The sequence below is a fragment of the Xenia sp. Carnegie-2017 genome, unplaced genomic scaffold (genome assembly GCF_021976095.1).
Source record: "Xenia sp. Carnegie-2017 unplaced genomic scaffold, XeniaSp_v1 HiC_scaffold_26, whole genome shotgun sequence".
Taxonomy (NCBI): Eukaryota; Metazoa; Cnidaria; class Anthozoa; order Malacalcyonacea; family Xeniidae; genus Xenia; species Xenia sp. Carnegie-2017.
In genome coordinates, this window is record NW_025813489.1 from 381,792 (window position 1) to 403,546 (window position 21,755).

At 35.6% G+C, this 21,755-nt stretch overlaps 2 protein-coding genes across 4 annotated transcripts; one reads left to right on the top strand and one right to left on the bottom strand.

Moving 5' to 3' along the window:
• Positions 1-778: 778 nt before the first annotated feature.
• Positions 779-1,653, bottom strand: LOC124453911. Its single transcript, XM_047004739.1, has one exon. It carries the CDS (start codon positions 1,651-1,653, stop codon positions 793-795), a length of 861 nt encoding a protein of 286 aa, XP_046860695.1. The 3' UTR covers positions 779-792.
• A 3,264-nt stretch (positions 1,654-4,917) lies between these two features.
• Positions 4,918-20,234, top strand: LOC124453821 (kinetochore protein NDC80 homolog). 3 transcript variants are annotated; one of them, XM_047004667.1, is made up of 19 exons: positions 4,918-5,698; positions 5,869-5,936; positions 6,017-6,051; positions 6,115-6,201; positions 6,540-6,734; positions 6,823-6,885; positions 7,166-7,265; positions 7,353-7,379; positions 7,454-7,521; positions 8,106-8,155; positions 8,245-8,339; positions 8,718-8,761; positions 8,859-9,020; positions 9,411-9,554; positions 10,322-10,411; positions 10,512-10,604; positions 18,733-18,863; positions 18,986-19,088; positions 20,108-20,234. In XM_047004667.1, the coding sequence occupies exons 1-19, from the start codon at positions 5,526-5,528 to the stop codon at positions 20,225-20,227; spliced, it is 1,848 nt and encodes a 615-aa protein (XP_046860623.1). In that variant the 5' UTR covers positions 4,918-5,525; the 3' UTR covers positions 20,228-20,234. The 3 variants fall into 3 exon arrangements, with proteins under 3 accessions (XP_046860623.1, XP_046860622.1, XP_046860624.1); XM_047004666.1 differs by having other exon boundaries at positions 4,919-5,698; positions 5,866-5,936; XM_047004668.1 differs by lacking the exons at positions 4,918-5,698; positions 5,869-5,936; positions 6,017-6,051 and having other exon boundaries at positions 6,165-6,205.
• The last annotated feature ends 1,521 nt before the right edge of the window (positions 20,235-21,755 follow it).

The following is a 21,755-nucleotide window of genomic DNA, read 5'->3' on the forward strand; positions in this document are numbered from 1 at the left end:
TATTTTTAATAAGCGACATCATAAGCAGACAAGAAATTATGAAATTTGCAAAAATAGCCTTGCCATGAAGAAGGTCGCTGCTTTAGAAGAATCATGTCATTTTACCCTTGTTGTTACATCATATCTGTTAATGAAAGTACAAATTCAAGATAGCAAAAGCATTTTGATTGTTGCTTAATAAGTTATTTTTATTTCAATGTATTTACTCGGAAATTGAAAGAGTTTCCAATGTTTCAAATGTATTCCCTAACATAGATGGCAAACTTAATTTTTGTTGCCAATTCTTACTGTAATAGTCGACATTGCTTGACAAATTGTTGAAATTAGTCAGGCATATCTACATATATTATTACATGAATATTACAGAGCAATCTTACACATAGTTACTGTGTGACTTGATATATACTTCAATTGCATTGACATGCATGATCATCAGGGGCAGATTATCTGGGGGTGGCAGGGGGAAGCACACCTTCCAAAAAAATTCCCCAGCACCCTCCTAAGAAAAATTCTAAAATGGGATTATGTATTCAGATGTTTAATATAACAGTATTAGAGGCTATGAAATTGTACAGTAAGACCGAGAAAAGGTCGAACTTTTCATTTCAAAAGCAATTATATATTTTATACCACCACCATATTCAATCGAGTATATTACCATGTGCGTTTTCATGAAAACATTAAAGTTGAAATTAATTACTAAGTGCATGCTCAGACAAAAATCATACAAATTTATTTTACAAAAGGTAATAACATTTTCTTTATGAAAGTGGTTCACTCTTCTAAAAATTCTTAAAACATTGCGTTAATGGCATTCACAACATGCATGTACGTGTGAACTTTGTCAAATAAGTTGTTGTTTTGACTTGCTAAAGCTGCAATATAGGCAAACTGATCTTCAGTTAAATTTAGTGTTGTTTCAGGTACAACCACACCAGCTACATTTTCAATTTCATCACGTGCTTCTATTTCATATGATTCAACTTCATTGCTTGATAGTACATTGTCTAAAGTTGAGTTGCTTTGTGTTGCACATCTTACAATGCTTTCTGACCAAAGTTGCAAAGGCGATAGCCCTCCTTCAGTACTGATTCCATGGTGATTCCATTGATTAACAAACTCTTGTAAGGACTGATTAATGACTGTGACAAAAACAAGCTGTAGTGCAAGAAGATGTACCTCATTGGCAGGATTAAGAAGACCCGAACGTTCCATCATGTTAAATTGATCAATATAAGCCTTTAGAACACCAGTAGTAACATCTCTATGAAGCCTTTCAACTCGTTGGTTGTGAACTGAAGCACCTGTGATGATACTTCCCCTGTTTGTTCCACGGCACTCCAACATCATTCGAGCAACACCCACGTTTTCAAGTCCATGATCACATCTCACTCTTGAAGGTAATCCATATGAACGACATGCATCTTGGAATAATTCTAAAACTGTGTTTGCTTTGTTGTTAGTAGCACAGCTTAAATATGGTATCAACCTGGAGTAGCCATCAATGGATGTATGAACCACCATTCGCCAGCGAATCATTTTATGGTTCCCGTCGATGTGCCACAGAGCATTTGCACAATCCACATTGTAATTTCTTCTGCGAATTGCTCCCCGCCAACGAAGTGCTCTTCCAACTGGATCCAATTCACGCATTAATGTCCTCACACGTGACCGTTGGACCCTTATATTTCGGCTCCTCAGTGCACCTACCATACGTGTTTGTCCTATTCCTGGAGTAACACTCATAATCTCTTGCATTGTTTCTCTAAGTTCAATGTCACTTATGGTAGACGAAGATTCTTCTACATCAATTTGAAACTCTACACGTCTTCGTTGTAATGTTTTTGTTGATATACCCAATAATTCAGCGATTCTAGTCCAAGAAAAGTGCAATTCCCTTAGACATTCTACTAATCTCTTAGATATTTCGAGTCGCGGTTGACCTCTTGTGCCTGTGTACCTTCTATGGCAATTGTAGGTTGGAGTATAAGGTATCTGATTCTGAAGGAAATAAAATGATTACATGAATCATTTACACCATTATATGTACATATGTTTATGTTCATCATGTTGATATGTCTCATGAATAGATGTTTTCATGTCTTTTCAAATAAAATTTGAAAATTAAGTGTCATCTCAACATATATATCTTTATATTGCAAAGACAGTATCAACAAGGAAGATAAAACCTTGCTTCCACAGATATCACTCAGGTATACACGTATAATAAACTGATTATAAAATGGAACTAGAAAATATTATTTTGAATTGTTCTTTGGCCATTTTTTATTGTATTTTTCTGTAGTTTCAATTGAATTACCTCCTTTTGTAATCAAAATTGTGATGTATGACTTCAATAAAAAACTCTAGAAATATCCCTTTAATTTACCACTTGAACATTTGATGAATTTATTTTGATATATTTTGGTGCATGGGTAAAACAATGCTTTATTTTTCAAATTAGCTAGCTATATACAGTCTTTATCCCAATGATGTGAACAATAGATTAACAATTGTAAATAATATCTACACATTAGGAAATTAAAAAACAAAGGTTGCATGTCAAAACTGTGGAACTTTTTTTTGGTTCGTTTGGTGTTACACTAGGGTTGGAAATAGAAAAAATATGTGTGTTTCAATCCCAATCTGTCATGCTATATCCTTTACTCTGCATGTTTGTTTCAATCCCAACCTGTCATGCTATATCCTTTACTCTGCATGTTTGTTTCAATCCCAACCTGTCATGCTATATCCTTTACTCTGCATGTTTGTTTCAATCCCAACCTGTCATGCTATATCCTTCACTCTGCATGTTTGTTTCAATCCCATCCTGTCATGCTGTATCCTTCACTCTGAATGTTTGTTTCAACCTCAACCTGTGGTGCTATATCCTTCACTCTGCATGTTTGTTTCAATCCCAACCTGTCATGCTATATCCTTAACTCTGCATGTGTGTTGCAATCGTAATCATTCACGCTCGCTATATATTCCACATTGCGGTACAATCCCGCATGAATGTTTCCCATTTTTAGATTGACAAGGCCCTGGGTCATGGTGCATCGAATGAGCTTCTCGTGGAGCTTTCTATTGGTCGGGTAACTAGAGCTGACATCATAACGCTGTGACCTCAAGCAAGGCTTAACGACGAGGTCGTGAACGCATATTTCCATATGATTGCCGAGCGTAGTAAAAAAAAATGGAGTTAGCGTTCATGCTTTTAATACATTAACAATTACATGATTACATGATCATAATCATGATCATAATCATGATCAGTTTTGGACATGTGCTGTAAAGGATAACGTAAATTATTGTTTTGTATATGTATTGCTGTTGTTTCTAATTTAGGAAGTAGCTGTGCTATGTGAATTACAATGCCAAAATTGTTTAAAACTTGAAAAAGAGAAACGTCGTTACAGGAACTTATGGCTTGGGGCAAAACATAAGCTTCAGTGTAGCAGAACTTATGCAAGCAGTTCTAATATGGATATGCTTGCAGTGGGTAAGTGTTTTTTAAGATAATACGCCTGTTAATTTTATTTCATATATGATTCTAGGTCAAGAGAAGATTTGCCAACGTAATAGGATCAGCCATGTTTAATAACCTCAATTTCTACAATACTACCAACTAAGCTTGCATGCACCCCTGGAAAATTATTGAAGTTAATTACTAAGAAATATGGACTTGATCAACCTTGTGTAGCTGCGCATTACTGAAGTATCTTATTTCATAGATGAGTATGACAACAACAGCAGCAATAAAGAATCATCAACTAGTAGCATCAACATTGCTCCTCCAGGGTATGTTGAAGATATATATCAAGTGTTGTGCTCTGCACTCATTGATGAGGAAACATTGAGAAAAGCCAAAGGTGATCTTTTCAAATGACTCCATTGCCAATGAATTCCATGTTGGAAAAGCAATCAAAAAGTGAAGCTATCTCAAAAAAAGCAATAAGACAAAGCATGCCAGCTGTACATTTCCCCCCAACTAAGCCAGGTTTTACAAAAAGGCATAACTTTCTTTGAGTTAATTTGAATCTTATTTTTTTTGGAACTGACTCACTTTATTGTTTGATATAGCTGAAGTATCACCTGTCCAAGAAATAATCACTAATCAGAGAAATGAGAGAGCAGCACCTCGATGCACTGTGTGCAAGAATTGGATGAAAGGCCATAAGAATATAATGAACTGTCCAAAAAACCGAAAGTAACCAGTTTTTTAGGACCTGGTGGTATGAGCCCAGTTAGTTGGGATTCAGTGAAATGTGAATTGACTGCATGGAATGAATAAAGAGAAAGGAATTGTAATTTTGTATGTTTTGTATAACAAGTATAAGTGTGAATCGAAGATGCAATATATCAAGAGTGGCTTAAATCATTTCACACTGCACTGAATCCCTACTAGCTGGGCTCATGCAAACAGCACCTAAAATAATATAGAATGTAATGCTATTTTACAAATTGTCCTCTTCATACCCTGCAAAGTGTTTATTTATTTTTAAATTAAAAGTTTTTCGAATAACATATTAATCACAAGCTGGAAGTGGAATTCTTTTGTCTCGAAGAATGCCATGTACCATTCTTGTAAATTGTCTATATGCAACAACTCGAAAAAACCTGAAAAGGCATAATACAAAAGTTTCATTAAGAGGTAGGAGTCCATAAAATACAAATTTTGCAAATGTGGCCTTGACTTCTTCCAACGTCCGAGACTCCGAGCCAGTGTTGCCACTCACTATTTTACAAATTCCCAAGATTTTCAGCAAAAAGTCCCAAGATCCTTTAAAATATCCCAAGATCCCCCACAATCTTTTCTGGGGGACCCCTTTGTCATGGGTACACGATTATCCGCACAAATGAACGCATAATGTAAAGACTGGAATGAATTGATTTTTGTTTTAATTTTAATTTCATAAAAATCGATAGTTTATGTATATAAGTGTTGAAATGATCAAATATAGTTCGTGAAACGCCCTATTGCCATATTCACTCCCTCCTGATTTCTACTGTTCAGTAGTAAAGACAACCAAGAAATGCAATACCAATTAATAATATTTTCGATCGAAAGAAATGCTTCAGCGTTTTATGGAATACACGTACATTAATTTAAAGAATATCCACGGTAAAAGAACTTATATTATGTTCAAATAAACATCAGATTCAGACGGCATCTTCAGTGGGAGGGTGTGAAGGTTGTCAAGCTTATTTATAAACACGTGTCACACTTATTTATAAATTCATAATACGAGATAATATTACCTATAAAATATTTAAACAAAATATCCCAAGATTTTACAATATTTTGAAAAAAACTCCCAAGATCCCAAGCTTGAGCAGAAAATCCCAAGATCTTGGGAGAAATCCCAAGGCGTGGCAACACTGCTCCGAGCAAGCCAAGGCCTGGTCGTGGCCTGGTGACGATAAAAATAAAAAGAGCGGCATTTTGGAATTTGAAATTTTTGTTTATCGAGGTACATGAGAGACGGTTATCTGGCTTTTTACTTCAGCGAATCGTACAAAAAATGAATAAAATGAGGAGTTCAACTTCTGGCTCGACAAATCAAGGCAATAGAAGCCGAATTCCGACCAAAGAAAAGCAATCTAGATCGTCGATTAGTCAGGGCGATCGTCTTTCCAATACTGGTGCAAGGTTGTCAGGCATATCGCGTCCGAAAACATCTTTTGGAGCTAGCAGGTTTCCTTTATGGGATTTAAAATGTTTGTACCATAACGTATATTAGCAGTATAGTACGTTGTTAACATAACTATTTGTTTTGTTGGCTTACTATCTCTTGGTGCTACAGGAACTTCTACTTGTGAATACTGTGGGAGTTATGTGTGCTTTTTTCATTTGAATTTTAGCAGAAAATCAAGTCAATATGGACGTGAATCGTACATGCAGATAAAAGACTCAAGACCGCTTAGTGATAAATGTGAGATTATGCTTTATCTTCAATTTGACAAACAGCAATTTTCATCAGTTAAGTTACTTGTATTGCCATTTATCTTTCAGCTTATCAGCATAAAGAAAGGCAAGACATATTGCAGGTATTTGCTAAAATGTCAGCATTATGGTAAAAGTAGTTTTTTGAATTGTTTTTGTCTGTTCAGTTTCTTTCGGTCAACAATTACCAGCATCCAATCTCCATGAAGACAATGACGATTCCAACGAGCAAAGAGTTCCTGAAAGTATTTTCCGTTAGTATGTTGATCTCTGTTGAATCATTTCATGTTGGTGACCAGTGTGTGTATTATTTGAGAAAATATATTCAAATTTTTTCTGGAAAAACATACATCCTGTCTCACAATCAAATTGATACTAGTATTTATATGCAGCTTCTGGGCATCCAATCGAAACAAATACAGCATTAATATGATGCAGCATTGATATAAAACATCATATTGCTATCATATGACAAATATTCCAATTTGCATTCTAGTAATCAATGTATAACATAATTCACACAATGTTTGTGACCTACCGAGCCTGAAATCTCTATGAACTTTGCAATTTACTTTGCAGTTGTATTTTACAGTTCCTTTATAGCCATATCAGTCCAAAGGAAAACTATACAAAACTGAAACAAAAACCTGACGAGGAAGTACCAAGAATTTTAAAGACTCTAGGGTACCCCTTTACCATTCATAAAACATCATTATCCAATGTTGGCTCACCTCACACATGGCCAGTGCTCCTTGGTGCACTTCACTGGCTTATGGAACTTGTCAAGGTTGAATTTTGTACAAATTGAAATTGAAGATTGATGAGTTTGCCCAAACATTTTAAAGCGTGATTTCCTTTTCTTCTTTTTTTTTCAGTTGGCTCAAAATGTTAATGACATCATCGAAGAATGTCTGTTTCCCATGAATGAGGAGGAGAAGGTAAGTTCTTATCTCTATCAAAATGTCTTTGCAGTCTGAATGCCATAACATGTGATAACATGTGTTTCAAATGTACCTAGTTTAATATGGCTGTGACAGTCATAGATATATGGGATGTTTATGCTTGATTTTCCAATGAATTGTATTAATATACCAAACAATTAAGCGAAATGTAAATGTCAGCGAAATGATGGATCATTCCAGATCCATCTCTGTATTCAGCAGATATTTCTGCCACTGTTAATGTCTCACTATGTACACCTTTGTCTTGTTACCGCAGTTGTATTTTGATTACCTTGAGAAAGCGTACGAAGCGTTTATTTACGGTCAAGACTTAGATGATCTGGATGAGTACACAGAAGCACTATATGAAGAACTGAGTGAGTGAAGTTGTCATTGCATCAATTCCTGTAACCTTTGGTAGTGACCTACAAGATTTATGCATGTATCTGTTTCTATTAATGTAGGAAACATTAATGCTCGAATTATTGCTGGTAAATGTGTATTGTTGAAAAATTATGTGCATCGTCACTTTGTAATGTACAATTTTATGATTTTCATATTCCAGAAAACGAAGGGCTGAGTCACGAAAACAAGCTACTGGAGGAAGAACTGGCGAGACTTGAAAGTGAACCGGTAGGAAAGATATTGTGTCGTGAAATTTTGAGAACTTCAAATTGCTTATTTCTAAATGTGAGTGTGAGCAAAATAATCGCAAACGGTTGGGTACTTTTACGTACATGTGTGAACATTTTGGAAAATCGCTCATATAAATTGTTCAGAGCCAAAACTTTGGCCACTGGTGAAGCTCCATCACTGTGAAAAATTACTGTGACATAATTTATTACATAATTTGGCTCGATCCTAGGAATGGCTCGGTTTTCCGATTTTCATTCAGATTATTTGGCCAAAACTCGTACTGTGATTTTTCTTGCACGGAGCTTCATTTGTGCAAAATTAATTTAAAGGATTTTCCACAAATGTTCCCATACACGTTCATCCCTTTAAAGGTGCATCTTGTTAAAGTGAGCTACGTGTTTGAAATTTGTCATTCATCCTTTTGGTGGGGGTGGGTCGCTTCCACTTTTATAAATACATACTTTTGTATTTCATATTTTCTTTGAAATTACCCTCCCCCTTTTTGCCTCCGTTTTATCTCCATCTTTTCACAGTTGATAGATGTGTAGCTAACAGTCTTAACATATTCATACTTAACCTAGTCAAAGCTTGAAGCATTAGTGGAACAAAAGAGAACACTAGAGCTCGACAAGTAAGAGAAGATTTACCGTGATCTTGCTTCCACCATGTACGTTGTATTAATTTGTGGAAACATGCACTGGGGATGTTTTCGATTCTTAGGACTAAATTCGACACCTACATCACTGATCTCGAGAAGCATCGTCTCAAACTTGAGGAAAGAAAAATTCAGAACAAACAAAAATTGAATGATCTCAGTAAGTGCAGTGTGGTGTCTTGAGGCATCCTCTTACACTTGCGTAGGGTGAACTACCCCTCTCATGTACAAGCCCTATCCTGAGTATGTCCAGTTAGGTCACCCCAATCGTGAAACTCAACTCACTTTCACAGAAAAACCCTACCGCTTATACGCTGACCCGTAGATAAGCCCATTTACTTGTGTAATGTTTATAGATCACTTCAATACGTACGTACGTATAATATAGTCCATGCAATACTTCTGCCTCACCCCCTCCCCCGCTATTTTTGCGTCCATGTATAAGTCCATTTGTAAATTATGCGAAGGCTAAGGGTAGGGTATAGTACTTATTTTCTTCTGACAAAATATATCGACTGACAGAAGTTTGATATCTTAGATCTGGAGTACACAGCAACATCAAGAGAGAAAGAGCAGTTGGAGGTTTTGCACAGTTGATCAATATTCTTATCTTTCACCGTATTGCAGGCTTTTATCGTATGAATCAAGAAGGTTTTCGTTCTCTCGTTGGAATTTTTAGAAAGTGCTTGCAAAGCAACAACTTTGTGCGACTGATGTGCAACGCATGAAACAAAAAGCTGAGAAGCAAAGGAGAAGTTTGGAAAAACTTCAGGAAAGAAGGGATTCGCTGGATGAAAACATATGGGCGACCGAAATGAATTATGCGCGCAAATACGAGCAGGTATATTTGAAATTTACTGACAACAACCACTGGCGGGAAATTTATACAGGGGTTAATATCGAGGTGCCTTCTCCCTATAGCATGAGATTTCCCATCACATTCTATCCAGAACAAAAGTTGCAAAACAGTCAAGGTTTAACACCGTAATAGTACAGAACTCTATCAAATAGTCATAGTTAAGAACGACAGAAGGTGTACATTATGTAGGTTTCATATCTATTAATTGAGGCAAGCATTTTAGTCTTTAAAAGTTATTGCTCCCTCCCCACAACATCACTCCGTCCATACTGGGACACCGCTTAGAACAGATTCTTTGTCCTTTTTGTTTTCTCTGTTTGAAATGAGTTGTTTCGTGATAGTCTCACGACTGTTAGTTTTGCCTTTTGGCAGGTTCTTGAAAAAGTTGAGCATTATAACGAAAAATGTCGTCAGGTAAAACTAATCCCAAGCTCAGCTGAAAACGCCTGTGGCAATGATTACGAGCTGCAGTTGAGCGGTGGTAGATTGTCGTTGGATGTTCGAGGTCATTTAACGGTTTGTCAATATTGCAATTACATTGTACTTACGCGAGTGGACGGTTTGACGCGATCAAAAGCCATGCTGCGTGCACTGGAATTCTAGTTCGTCCTCAAACCAGCTTTTAGGAATGTCTACACCTGATTATATCAATTACATATTAGGTTAAAATAATAAGAAAAAAATTGAGCTGTTTCTTCTGCAAACGTACATCTCTAATAATGGCATGCTTCTTCCTGTGTTATGTTGTCTAAATACTGCGGTGTGCTGACCTGGCTTTCCGGAATTGTGGTAAAAAAAAACCATATTACCGCTGCGTTACCGCAAAGGAACTTTTGCCGTAACCTGACGCGATTTTTTGCGAGAGATTTTGTGGTAACACGTGGCTTACACGTGCAGTAGAATTATACGATTGATATATTTAATTCAGTGGTGTAGAAATGTACGTTGTTGAACTACAGCAATGTTTTATAGCTCAGTATGTTTGCTTTGAATTGGTTTCAATGAAATTTTGGTTTTGGTTTCTTTTCAACAATATCTAGGTACTAAATACCTATTAGAAATTTAGAGGTAAGAGGTCTGAAATCTCTATGTAAAATTAGCGTAAAACTCGTTACTGTGGTTTTTGAGTAACCAAAATTGGTTTTTGGGGTAACCAAAACAGCCTGCTAACGGCGGGCGTTCTCATGTCCAGATCTGCTCGCCGTTCATTGGCCATTACGAAAAGTTTCCGTTCTTTCGTCATCGAGGAAGAGGCGAATGACCATCCATGGATTTTTTTTCAGATCAAATTGTTTGGAGTCAAGAAGCAATTTACTGAAGAAACGTTTCGCTACGACGCAGACACATTGAAGCTTAAGGAAAAACTTGACTTGGTATTCTTGTCAATATATGTGTTCATGCTTCTTTATTTTTCATATTTTTCATGAAGTTGGCTGGATTTTATGAAAAAATCCTAACATTTAATAATCATAGGTGCAGGAGCAAATAAGCGAAAAGGAATATAATGTGCAATGGTCGAATGATAAGACTGCCACCGTGGAAAAAGAATTGGCCTGGAACATAAAGGTGTGTTTATGAGTAACGGAAGAGTTTCTCCTAACTGTCTGTTCCTGCAAATACAGTAGACCCCGATAACTCGAACTGTTAGACGAAACGAAAATTCGTTTGATTTAGCGGTCTTACTGTGTTAAACTCCGCGTTTTCACCTCGCGCTCCGGCCAAGCAAAATCCGGCTCCGACTGCTGTTAAAACAGGCTCCGTTAGAAAGTTTATTTGCCGGATTTTTCGAAGGATACCGTTTCTCTGTAACTCGCTTTGACGTCTTTGATGATGAAGAAGATATTGCGGCCTGGCTCACCATCGATTTATAGTAAAAAAATAGTCATTCTTGGACTATCTTGTTACCAATGCAACAATGGCGTCATGTTATTTTTAATACATAAAATACTCGATTTTTTTGAAGTTTTTGCTTTTTCATCAACAATAACTTCGTATGTTTGCTGTATTTTTTGTTTCGGTTTGGAAAAACATCAAAACACCGGCTCAAGCACACAGCGCTAGTTAGTGGGAGTTACCAAAGGCGTTGTTGTATTTCGTATGTTAGGTCAATACTAAAGCTATAGCCGTTTTACTGTTCATTTACAATTCTCAGCTACAACAAAGAAAATAAATTGCCATATTCATGGTTTTTACCAGGCAGATGATCCGAACTTAAATGGTGGTTTTTCGAGAAGAGTTCTTTATCAGTGAATCGCTTAATATTTTTCGCTTTTCGACTGCAGTTTTTGACGTTGAAAATTGATGTTTGAATGTCTGCGTTGCTCTTCAATAATGGCGAAAACTTTAGCGGGAAAATATAAATGCCGGCAGAAGTGTTAAAGGGGAACTCCACCCAAAAATAATGTTGGTCTTAAAAGTTCCATTTTTATGCAAAGGTTACTATATTTTTGAAATTTTTACATCAGCTATTTTATTTTTGACAAAATCGCGTCTTCAAGTGCGCTATTTGAGCTGTTTTGAGGCTTAGCAGCGTGGGCACAGAAAGCGTCAGCGGAAATTATTTTGACGTCATATCGTCAAACCGATTTGAAGTTGTGTTTACAACAAAGTAAAATAATAACGCACAGCCTAGCACAAAAACAAAACAATCGCTTATAATGGCTTTTTTGGAAGAACCTCGGCCTAATTCATCAATCGATAGTGAAATGGAAGATAATCCAACAAAGAATATTCGGCCATATCAGTTTGAGCCCGAATGGCCGGCAGATGAACAAGAAGAAGCTCACCAGTTTGTGGATAACGAAGAACAGGAATTTTTGTATATTGACGATGAATCTCGGCGCGACAATCTTGAATGGTGTGTAGTAAAATGTTATATTATTCTAGACCATTGTTTCTATCTCAAAAGTACGTTTTCAGTTTTTGAAGTTGACCACGTCCACACATACATAATACTTTAGATTTTAAAGTTTTTATTGTAAGATACAATTTTTGTTGAAGTTTTGACATTTACTTTTCAAGATCCTTTCTTTTAACATATTCAGGTGTCAATGTGGTAACTGCCAAATAATGGATAATAACGAGGAATGTTTATGCTGCAAAGAGATTTCCAATATTTGTGACAAAAATTTAGAGGCAGTAGAAACGAATGAGACCACCGAAGCCCCTTTGTGCATTACACAACATCCTGGTTTTGAGCCTGTTTGTCTTAACAGGTGGGTTTTACAAACAGCTTGGTACCTGTACAAGCAGCAATATGAGGTAGCATGTGATGGGCCCGAAGACAAACTGTATCGCCATATTGCATATAGACAGTTGGCAAGATGGTGCTGGGGTGTCTTGGGTAGAGAAGTGAGAGTCATCTTGCCATCATGTGCAGTTACTCGCATTAGAGAAACATTTCCTCCACCTGGCCTTGCAGAGGAATTTCAATTTGAAGGCTTCCACTATGCTAATGAATGAAGTATTTTATTATGATATAGGTATACCCATTACAATTACTTTGTATGTCAATATTAAAGTGGCATAGCCAGCTCATTTATAGGTCATGCTATGCACATTTATTATTATTAATTTATTACAAAAAAAAAACAGATTTACAAAGAAATGATTATAAATGTGGCTTGGCTATTACACTGGTTATAATATAACTATAATTAATTACATGAATAGTTTGTGTAATGCAGTGGTGAAACTAGCTATAGCAAAAGGTTTTGCTATGTTAATATTTAAGAATGAACATTTTTTAAGTAGTACAAAAGTTGTCTTCACTGATTCAACGTCATATTATATGGGTAAGGCAAAACCTATTGCCATAGCTAACATCACCACTGACATTTTATGCAAATCTAGACTGATGTTCCTTTACAAGTACTTCTTTCCTGGGTGGACATGATTTAGAAATGTTCTTTGGAAGATTCTCGCCATGATGTACAAGTTCAATCTCCTCAGTTTTGCATGCATTCACAACCTCCGCAAGTAGTTTATCAATGTAATGGTACTCTTTCTTTTCTTTCATTGCTTTTACAACCCATTGCTTCTGTGTTTTAGCAAAAATCATTTTGTAACGGTCTTGCCCTTTGTTTGTCCCTGACTTAATAACTGCTTTATCACGTTTAATATTGTTGTTGTGATCTAATGCTGCTAACTGAGTGCGGGCTACCATCCCAGGAAATGAAAAATGCTCTCGCTTTGGGCAATATTTCAGTAAAAGGGAATGGTAAACCTCCAACTCTCCTGTGTGACAAAACTCAGATAGCTTCCGCAGGTCTTTTAGAAGCCTCTTGTCACATATCACCTTCTCTGCAGCGATATATGCTTGTGAAGTAGGAGATAACCACTTCTTCTGCTTTTTTTTTTCTGTTAATTGTTGGTGGCAACATTGATGAAAATATGTGTTCCCCTTCCAGAAATGCTTGTTGGAAATGTGGTTAAGGACAGACTTCCATTTTTCCACCAATTCTTCTGCATTCTTGTTACAACTTGCAGAGCACCACCAAAGATGATTAGAAATGGACTTAATCCAATGGGTCAAGTCATCATTTCCCTTAATGTTAGCCTTCTTTGTTAGTTTTTTTGTGACAGATTTAGACAAATGCCACACATCATATTGGTGATCAATATGAGGGTGTTTGTTTTTCATAGCACTGGCAATCGAAACATGTCTATCTGTTGTTATTCGCTTAACAGGAACTAGCTTTTCAACTTCAGACAGACATCTTTCAAATGCTTCTTTCTCCATAGCATTAGAAGAACTGACTTCAGTACTTTGCACAACATTAAAAGTTACTATCTTACCAGAGTCAGCCATCATTGTATAAGTACCATACTTGGCATTATGCCCTGGGCTATCACATCGACCATCACCATTCACATTAAGACTACCAGACTTCTTAGCTTCGGCAATAACAGCTGATTTCTCCTCTTTCCAACCTTTGTCAACAACAGGAAAAAGATACTGCTTTTGAAAGCTGTAAAAACTGGTTTTTCCAATAAATTCGAGATTCATGAAAGATGCAAATTGGCTGATTCTTTCATAAGTGTTTCCACTAAATAAAGTTGATGCAGCCAAAAGCAAATTTCCAGCTGGGACATTCCTTATGAGTGGTTGAGATGTCCATGTTGTGTGATGACCATTTATACAAAAAAGATTAAATGATAGCAAACTACCTACAGTGTTTTCTTCACATTCAATTACTGTCTCTCCACAAGAAAGACACTTTGAAAGAAGACTAATCAGACAGGACTTGAAAACTATATATTTCTTTTCCTCTTGGGGTTCAATTTGGATTGCTTCATCATCTGTTGTAGAGTCTTCTGACACCTGAAAGAACCAGTCGTCGTGAACATTATCACAAGACTCTTCTGTTATCTGTGATGATGCTTCTTCAAAATCAGAAGAATAGCACTGTTCATACATTGAGGTGTTGCTTTCAAAGCAAGATTCCCCAACTTGAACCTCTGCATCCACAGTATTCAGCATCGACATTGTAGTTTGGACTTCCATGGCATGTAAACTCCTCACAACAAATGAACACTGTGTTGATGCATCTTTGGTTTCTGGCTTGCAATAATTAGTTGGCAATGCTTCAGGACTGTCAGACGCACCCAAATCACAACTGTTATTTGTTTCAGGCTCAACCACTGAGAAAACATTTGTACTTGTGGAGGAACATTGTTCTAAAATATTTGAAAGCTGAAAATAGAAAAAATAGAAATATTTAGAATATACTTTAGGCTATAACTTTTTCTTGATTAAAATTTAACAAGAAATGCTTTTACTAACTTCCTCCTTGTCTTGATCAGCCTGACGTTTCTCTGTACGATGCTCGCTAGACAGACGCTTTTTACTGGGTTGAGGGCCAAATGAAAAGATCGATGGTACTGCATCCCGCTTCAGTCGCCTTTTTAAAGGTTGCCATGGTGTAAGTTTCTGTCTCAGGTCCGATTCAAAACAATCGGGAGCAAAGTGCTCGCTGCAAACGTAACAGTATTGGAGAGGAGGTAGATTTTCTCTCCGTATTCTAGCAATCCATGCCTTTTGACGGGAGGGGTCTTTCGGAATAAGGTGGAAACTAACACCTGAAGATTTTGACTTCGACGAGTAATTTGTACAACCCGGAACACAACAGTTGACCATTGTCGCAGAATTCGTTTAGTTCGTCCAAATTGATCTGCACTCTGATTCTTAGTTATAGAATTTTGATTAAGAAAGAAGTACGACTTTTCTTATCCAATAACAACTCTACTGCGTAGTCTCTAATTTTACTTCTATTTATACCAATGGTTTCGTGCGTAGGAAATAAATTTTCGTCCCAAATGTGACTTAAAAAAGGGAAATTATGTACAATAATTAGGAAACTATAAGTTCTTACTTTACGTCAAGGAAACTACACCTTAATTCTATGCACGAAAGGCTATTTTTACAATGGTTTTAAGTAGGATTATTTTCTAACCGTAATGAGTTACACAACCATGTTTATTATTATTCAATGTTTATTAAGGGCAATAGATTGGTTTCACATCAGTGGAAACTGTTGTTAAGGTTGAATTCAGAGGACAAGCAAACGGCATTACGCACAGTTTCCACACAAAGAAACCTTCGTATTTTTTAAAAAATAATATTAATCGACATTCAAGTTCTATATGTAGTGCGGAAACTGTGCGATAATGGCCTATATGGATGTGAAACCGTTCTATTAAAACAGAATACAAATAACCAGCTCAATACTTGCATGTAAGCTATAAAAGTTGCTTGTGTATATACCTACGAATAAAAAATTCTGACGTTTCGAAAAGAAACATTTTGTGATTAGGAGAAGCATTTTGACGCAAGTTTATTATGACTGTGCAATGACTTTACATAAAGCTTTGAGGAGCAATTGACGATATGACGTCAATACAAGCCGCTGACATATTTCTGCTCCCACGCACCGGATGCCCTAGCTGCAGCATTTCAACTCATTTTTTGTGAAAATATTAAATCAAACAAACAAAAAAATTGCCGCATATTTATTTTCACGGGACAGACAAAGTTTTAAGACCAACATTATTTTTGGGTGGAGTTCCCCTTTAAGCAAATTTATTGTTTTGAAAACTGGTTAAATCTAAACTAAAAATAGGTACGACTGTGTACATGGACTTGCAACACTGATCTGATAATAGACTGGATATAGGTTCTGCAGGTATTAAAAGTGAAGCCTAATTATATATGCAAAATTCACTTCCGGTTACCACGGCGAGATACAAATTACTCGAGAAATGTATGGCGGATAACGTTTACAAACATGGATTTTCGAATATTTAAGACCTTTCGCGACTCCTTTCTAACCTCAAGTATTAGTCATAGATAAAACAGGTTATGGAATCGATTTGATATCAAAATGATTCCTATAGCTGTAAAATATCGACGTTAGTGTTGATTTAAAAGTTGTACATGCGAGAATGCATTTTGTCCCATCGTTGCCAATGCAAGATAGTTCACTGCTCGCTTTCCAATTTCTGAGGCATTTATGATCTAGTATACCTTTCAGTTCTTTAGAAATGAGGTGAGTTACTTTTTTTATCATTCTTTCTTTATGTTGAGAGATTGTTTACATTTTATTTTTGCTGTAACTTCATTTTTTCATGAGCAAAATACTACTTACGCTTAAACAAGACAAGTTTATTTAGTTTCTTTCGCACTTTATCTTTAGTTTCCATTTCTGTAGTTGTTTTTCTCAAATGGTATACTCGCACCTTGCTGTAACATTTATATATGGTCTTAATGAGTAAATATGATTTTCATGAACAGTAGTATTCAACATGTCTGCGTCGAGATCCTTGAATGTGGTCCTCAAGTCTATACCATTTAATACGGACACAGCAATACCATCAGGAATTCCTTTCCCTTGCAGTAAATTTCCGTTTGTAGCTGCCAACATTCTCTGAAAGCATCTCTCTGTTTCATTGCATATTACTATAACACTTGCTGTTGGCTTAAACAAATTACCCCTGTCTTTTAAAGTCAAGAAAGCAGACTCATTTTTATGGTTTCTTAACCGACTGCTTCATGACAAACTGGACAGTTTATTTTCTTTGGCACCATCTGGGCAATATAGCCAGCCATGTACGATATTACTGCCTTTTTACATTCAGTAAATTTCATTTTCCTCTTCTAAGTGCTAAGCAAATTCCAGAAGATCATAGTTGTATGAATGTAATATTAATGCCTTAAATATTTTTCCAAAAGATTAAAATTATTCTTAAGATATGAATGTAGTTAGAGATGGTATAAATATGAATTGCAGTTGACATTAGAATCCTTTTCAGCAATAGTTTGATCATCAGTCTTGAGTCTTGTAGTAATAAGAAAGACAAGAGCTTTATTCCACTTGTAAAGTGTGACTTTAATAATCGATAAGTTGAACAATTTACAGCTGTAGACAATAAACTATTGCTGAGAAGCAGTATTCATGGCTGTAAAGGAATTAGCACAAGACAATGTGAAACTGATATACTGGATACAATTGGATACACTTATAATTATAAACTGTGGACACAGTCTTATGTTGCTGGTAATAATTTAAATCTGCTTAAGAGACAAACCAAAACCAAGATGATTATAAAGATTAAACAATGCACCCAGCTTTTGCACTCTTAAAGGGCCTCCAAATTCATACCTGGCTGGCTAAATTACCTTGATGTTTCAAAAGCAGTTTACTAAAGTGTCCTAATGTGTGTAGAACGCATTTGTGGGATTTTAATGTCGATGAAAATCATACTTCTTTAAATAATTAAGAGCAAATTGCGAGTTTACCATTTGAGAAAAACAACTACAGAAATGGAAACTAAAGATAAAGTGCGAAAGAAACTAAATAAACTTGTCTTGTTTAAGCGTAAGTAGTATTTTGCTCATGAAAAAATGAAGTTACAGTAAAAATAAAATGTCAACAATCTCTCAACATAAAGAAAGAATGATAAAAAAAGTAACTCACCCCATTTCTAAAGAACTGAAACGTATACTAGATCATAAATGCCTCAGAAATTGGAAAGCAAGCAGTGAACTATCTTGCATTGGCAACGATGGGACAAAATACATTCTCGCATGTACAACTTTTAAATCAACACTAACGTCGATATTCTACAGCTATAGGAATCATTTTGATGTCAAATCGATTCGCATAACCTTTTATATCCATGACTAATACTTAAGGTTAGTAAGGAGTCGCGAAAGGTCTTAAATATTCGAAAATCCATGTTTGTAAACGTTATCCGCCATACATTTTTAAAGTAATGTGTATCTCGCCGTGGTAACCGGAAGTGAATTTTGCATATATAATTAGGCTTCACTTTTGATACCTGTAGAAGCTATATCCAGTCTATTATCAGATCAGTGACTTGCACACGAACGCGGTTTATAATGTGGCAGCGTCACTTCCGATGGAATGTGGCGCTTTGATCAGTTTTTGAAACATTTTTGGCGTTCCATTTGTCTACATTTTTTGATCGCGTATTCCAAAGTAATCCACTTTCGGAAAATTTTTTTCGTATAATTTTCAATTCGGTACAGGATTTTCAAACTGTTTACCTTTGCAAATTAACGTCTGCCTGAAATACTTGCTGTATTGCAAAATCTGGCTACTTCTCGTTTATCGTGCATCGAAACTTTCTAAACTTTATCTCTACGTGAATGTTGATCATTGATTCTTCTCAGCAATACGACGAAGAATTAAAAATTTTGTCCGACGGAATTGAAGATCAGCGTAATCTGATAGATCGATTGAGATTGGATAATCAAACAGAAATGTCGGGAAAACGAAAGAAACTCGAGGATGCCAAAAAAAGGTACTTTGAGGAGAAAGTAATTATGAGCATGTTTCATTTTGACTGTTACGGGATTTCATCATGAATTTTACTTCAAATAATCGTGATATTTTCATTTTTTATGTTACCTCAATTATGTAAAGATTAAAATCAACAGAAGTAGAGTTGAAGCGTGAAGAAGAATCTTTAAAATCATTTTTACGTAATGGGTGTGAGCGTGTTCTGAAACACAAGACTATAATAGAGGTAATGTTTTTTTTTCACCTCTATTTATCATAAAAGATATTTGCCGTGTTTGAACCTGCTCGAGAGTTTTTACAAACGTCTCTGTGGTTTGCATAAACCTGTGTAAACATGGAAAAATTCTTTTCTTTTATAAAATAACAATAATGCCAAACAAAATTTCAAGGAAATTTCTTAACCCCCCCCCCTCATTAATGTATTCATGATCGATTTGCAACATTCTCTTTAATTGATTTAATTGATTGATCACAGATTGGTTTGCACAGACTAATGAAAACTTAATCTGCTCAACTGAAACTTAAAATCTTCAACTTAATAGCGAGCTTTAGCAAGAGTACGACTACGTGTACGAAGTTTGACCGTGTAAGGGAATGGCACGAGGAAGTTCGTGGTCGTTGTCGCGTCGTCAAATGGTTGTTTTAGCCTTAAACAACAGAACGAGCTTTTTCCTGTGAAAAACACCGCATTTTGAGAAGCAGCTACGGCTCTATTTGTTAATAATAATATCGATGAATTCGTAATACTGATTTTGCGTTGGTATAGGACTGTTTAGAGAGAAAAATCTTCATTATTCTACCTTTTATGGATTGTATATTTGCATTACTTTATTGTCTTTTTATAATTCACTTTGCGTCCCAGATACATGGAAGTTTTTCTGCTCGTATTTTCGTTTTTATTGTAAACCTGCTTTCATAAAAAGATACTGAAATAAAGCTTGGAAGGTCAAAAAAAGTATTGTAAACTAAGTTCTTGCACAATAAATAAATATACCTACTTTCGTTTCTTTAAAAGACATCATAGATATCGTACTCAGATTGATGACGGCTACGAGTTGTTGATGTCACAATGTTTTCGCGCCAAAATGACGTAATTCGTACTCTTTGCTAAAGCTCCCTAATGAAATTTAAGCAAACCAATCGACGCATGCGTTGTATTTTTGTTGTGTTGTAATGAATTAAAAAAAAAACTCGTGATTTTTATTGAAATGCCAAATCGTAAAAGAGCTTGCTTTCCTCGCATAGAATCGTGTTAAAGAAGTTCAAAAGAACACGAAGGAATGGTCTGTGAAAATGAGGAGTGCTATTCCCGAGGTTTCCTGCGTTCTTTCCAAAGAAGAAATCGACATTTATTTTAGAAGTTAGCCATGACGGTTAACAAATAATGAATAAATAAATGAATCCACAATGAGCGACTTTATACGGCGACACTTACAAAACAAAACCCACTTTACTCATACAAAGAAAATTTTCATGTATTTCTTTAGAAAATTTAATTTTATTCATTATTTTAAAACTGGTAATAAATTTATTACGTCAACAAGTGTTACAAAAAAAATCATTTTCAATTAATGAAACATAACTTACTACTTATTTAAATATAATTCACATAAAAAATTTTATGCACCTTTTATGGTAGATTTTTTAAGGTTTGCAAGATCTGGTGATTCAGGAGTCATCAGCATTGATGGTTCTTTAAAATCAAATTGTTATGTTAACAATGCATGTTTTATATAACAAAAATACAAAGACGATAATGATTACTGACCGTGAAAAATCAAAGTATATTTGTTTTCATTTTGGATTCCTACGGTGGCCCAGAAGTGCAATACACAAACACAAATTCAAATACACAAACGCAAATTCAAATACACAAACGCAAATTCAAATACACAAACGCAAATTCAAATACACAAACGCAAATTCAAATACACAAACGCAAATTCAAATACACAAACGCAAATACACAAACGCAAATTCAAATACACAAACACAAATTCAAATACACAAACGCAAATTCAAATACACAAACACAAATTCAAATACACAAACACAAATTCAAATACACAAACGCAAATTCAAATACACAAACAAATTGAATACTCAAATGCAACTCGACATTTTCAAAACATGCTTAGTGCATCCTTAATAACATCTGCCGTGTCGCAAATATGGAGGAAGCCATAAGATATTACTATGAGAAAAACTACAAATATAGAACTATTTTAGAGTTTTTGGAGAAGTTTCATGGCATAAAAATGTGTATGAGAACACTTAAAAGTAAATTGTACCAGTTTGGATTGGGTAAAAGGAATTATAATGCCTCTCGAGACAGGGGCGGATCTAGGATTTTTCAAACATCAGTCATAAAACGTCGGAGGCACTCCGCGCCAGGAGGGGTCTGAGGCATTCTCCCCTGAGAAATTTTGAATTTCAGAACCTCTAAAACGCCATTTTCAGCGTTTTAGACCAATACAAGATGTATTTTGTGGGCATCGTTTTTCGGTAAAAACAACACATTTTGATTACGTTTTTTTCAAAAAAAAATGAAGTGAACAATACTTGAATGTTTTGCCAAATATTTAGGCTCATTATCATGCAAAATATATGGCTCATTAGCATGTCTAGGAACGTAAAATTTATTTTACAATAATGCTATTCAAAAACAGATATAGTCTTTAAAAATTTCTACCAAGTTGTCAGGCATAGACCCCCCTAGAGAACCCATTCAAACCTCTATGTAATAAGTTAAGTTAGAAATTTGGTACTACAAGTGACAGTTCATAAATATAGAAAAGCTCAGACTTCAAACCATGCAAGTTTATTGTAACCCTTTACCCATCTCCACATCAGAGCCAGCAAATTCACTTTTGAGAAAAACTCAAAATTTTTT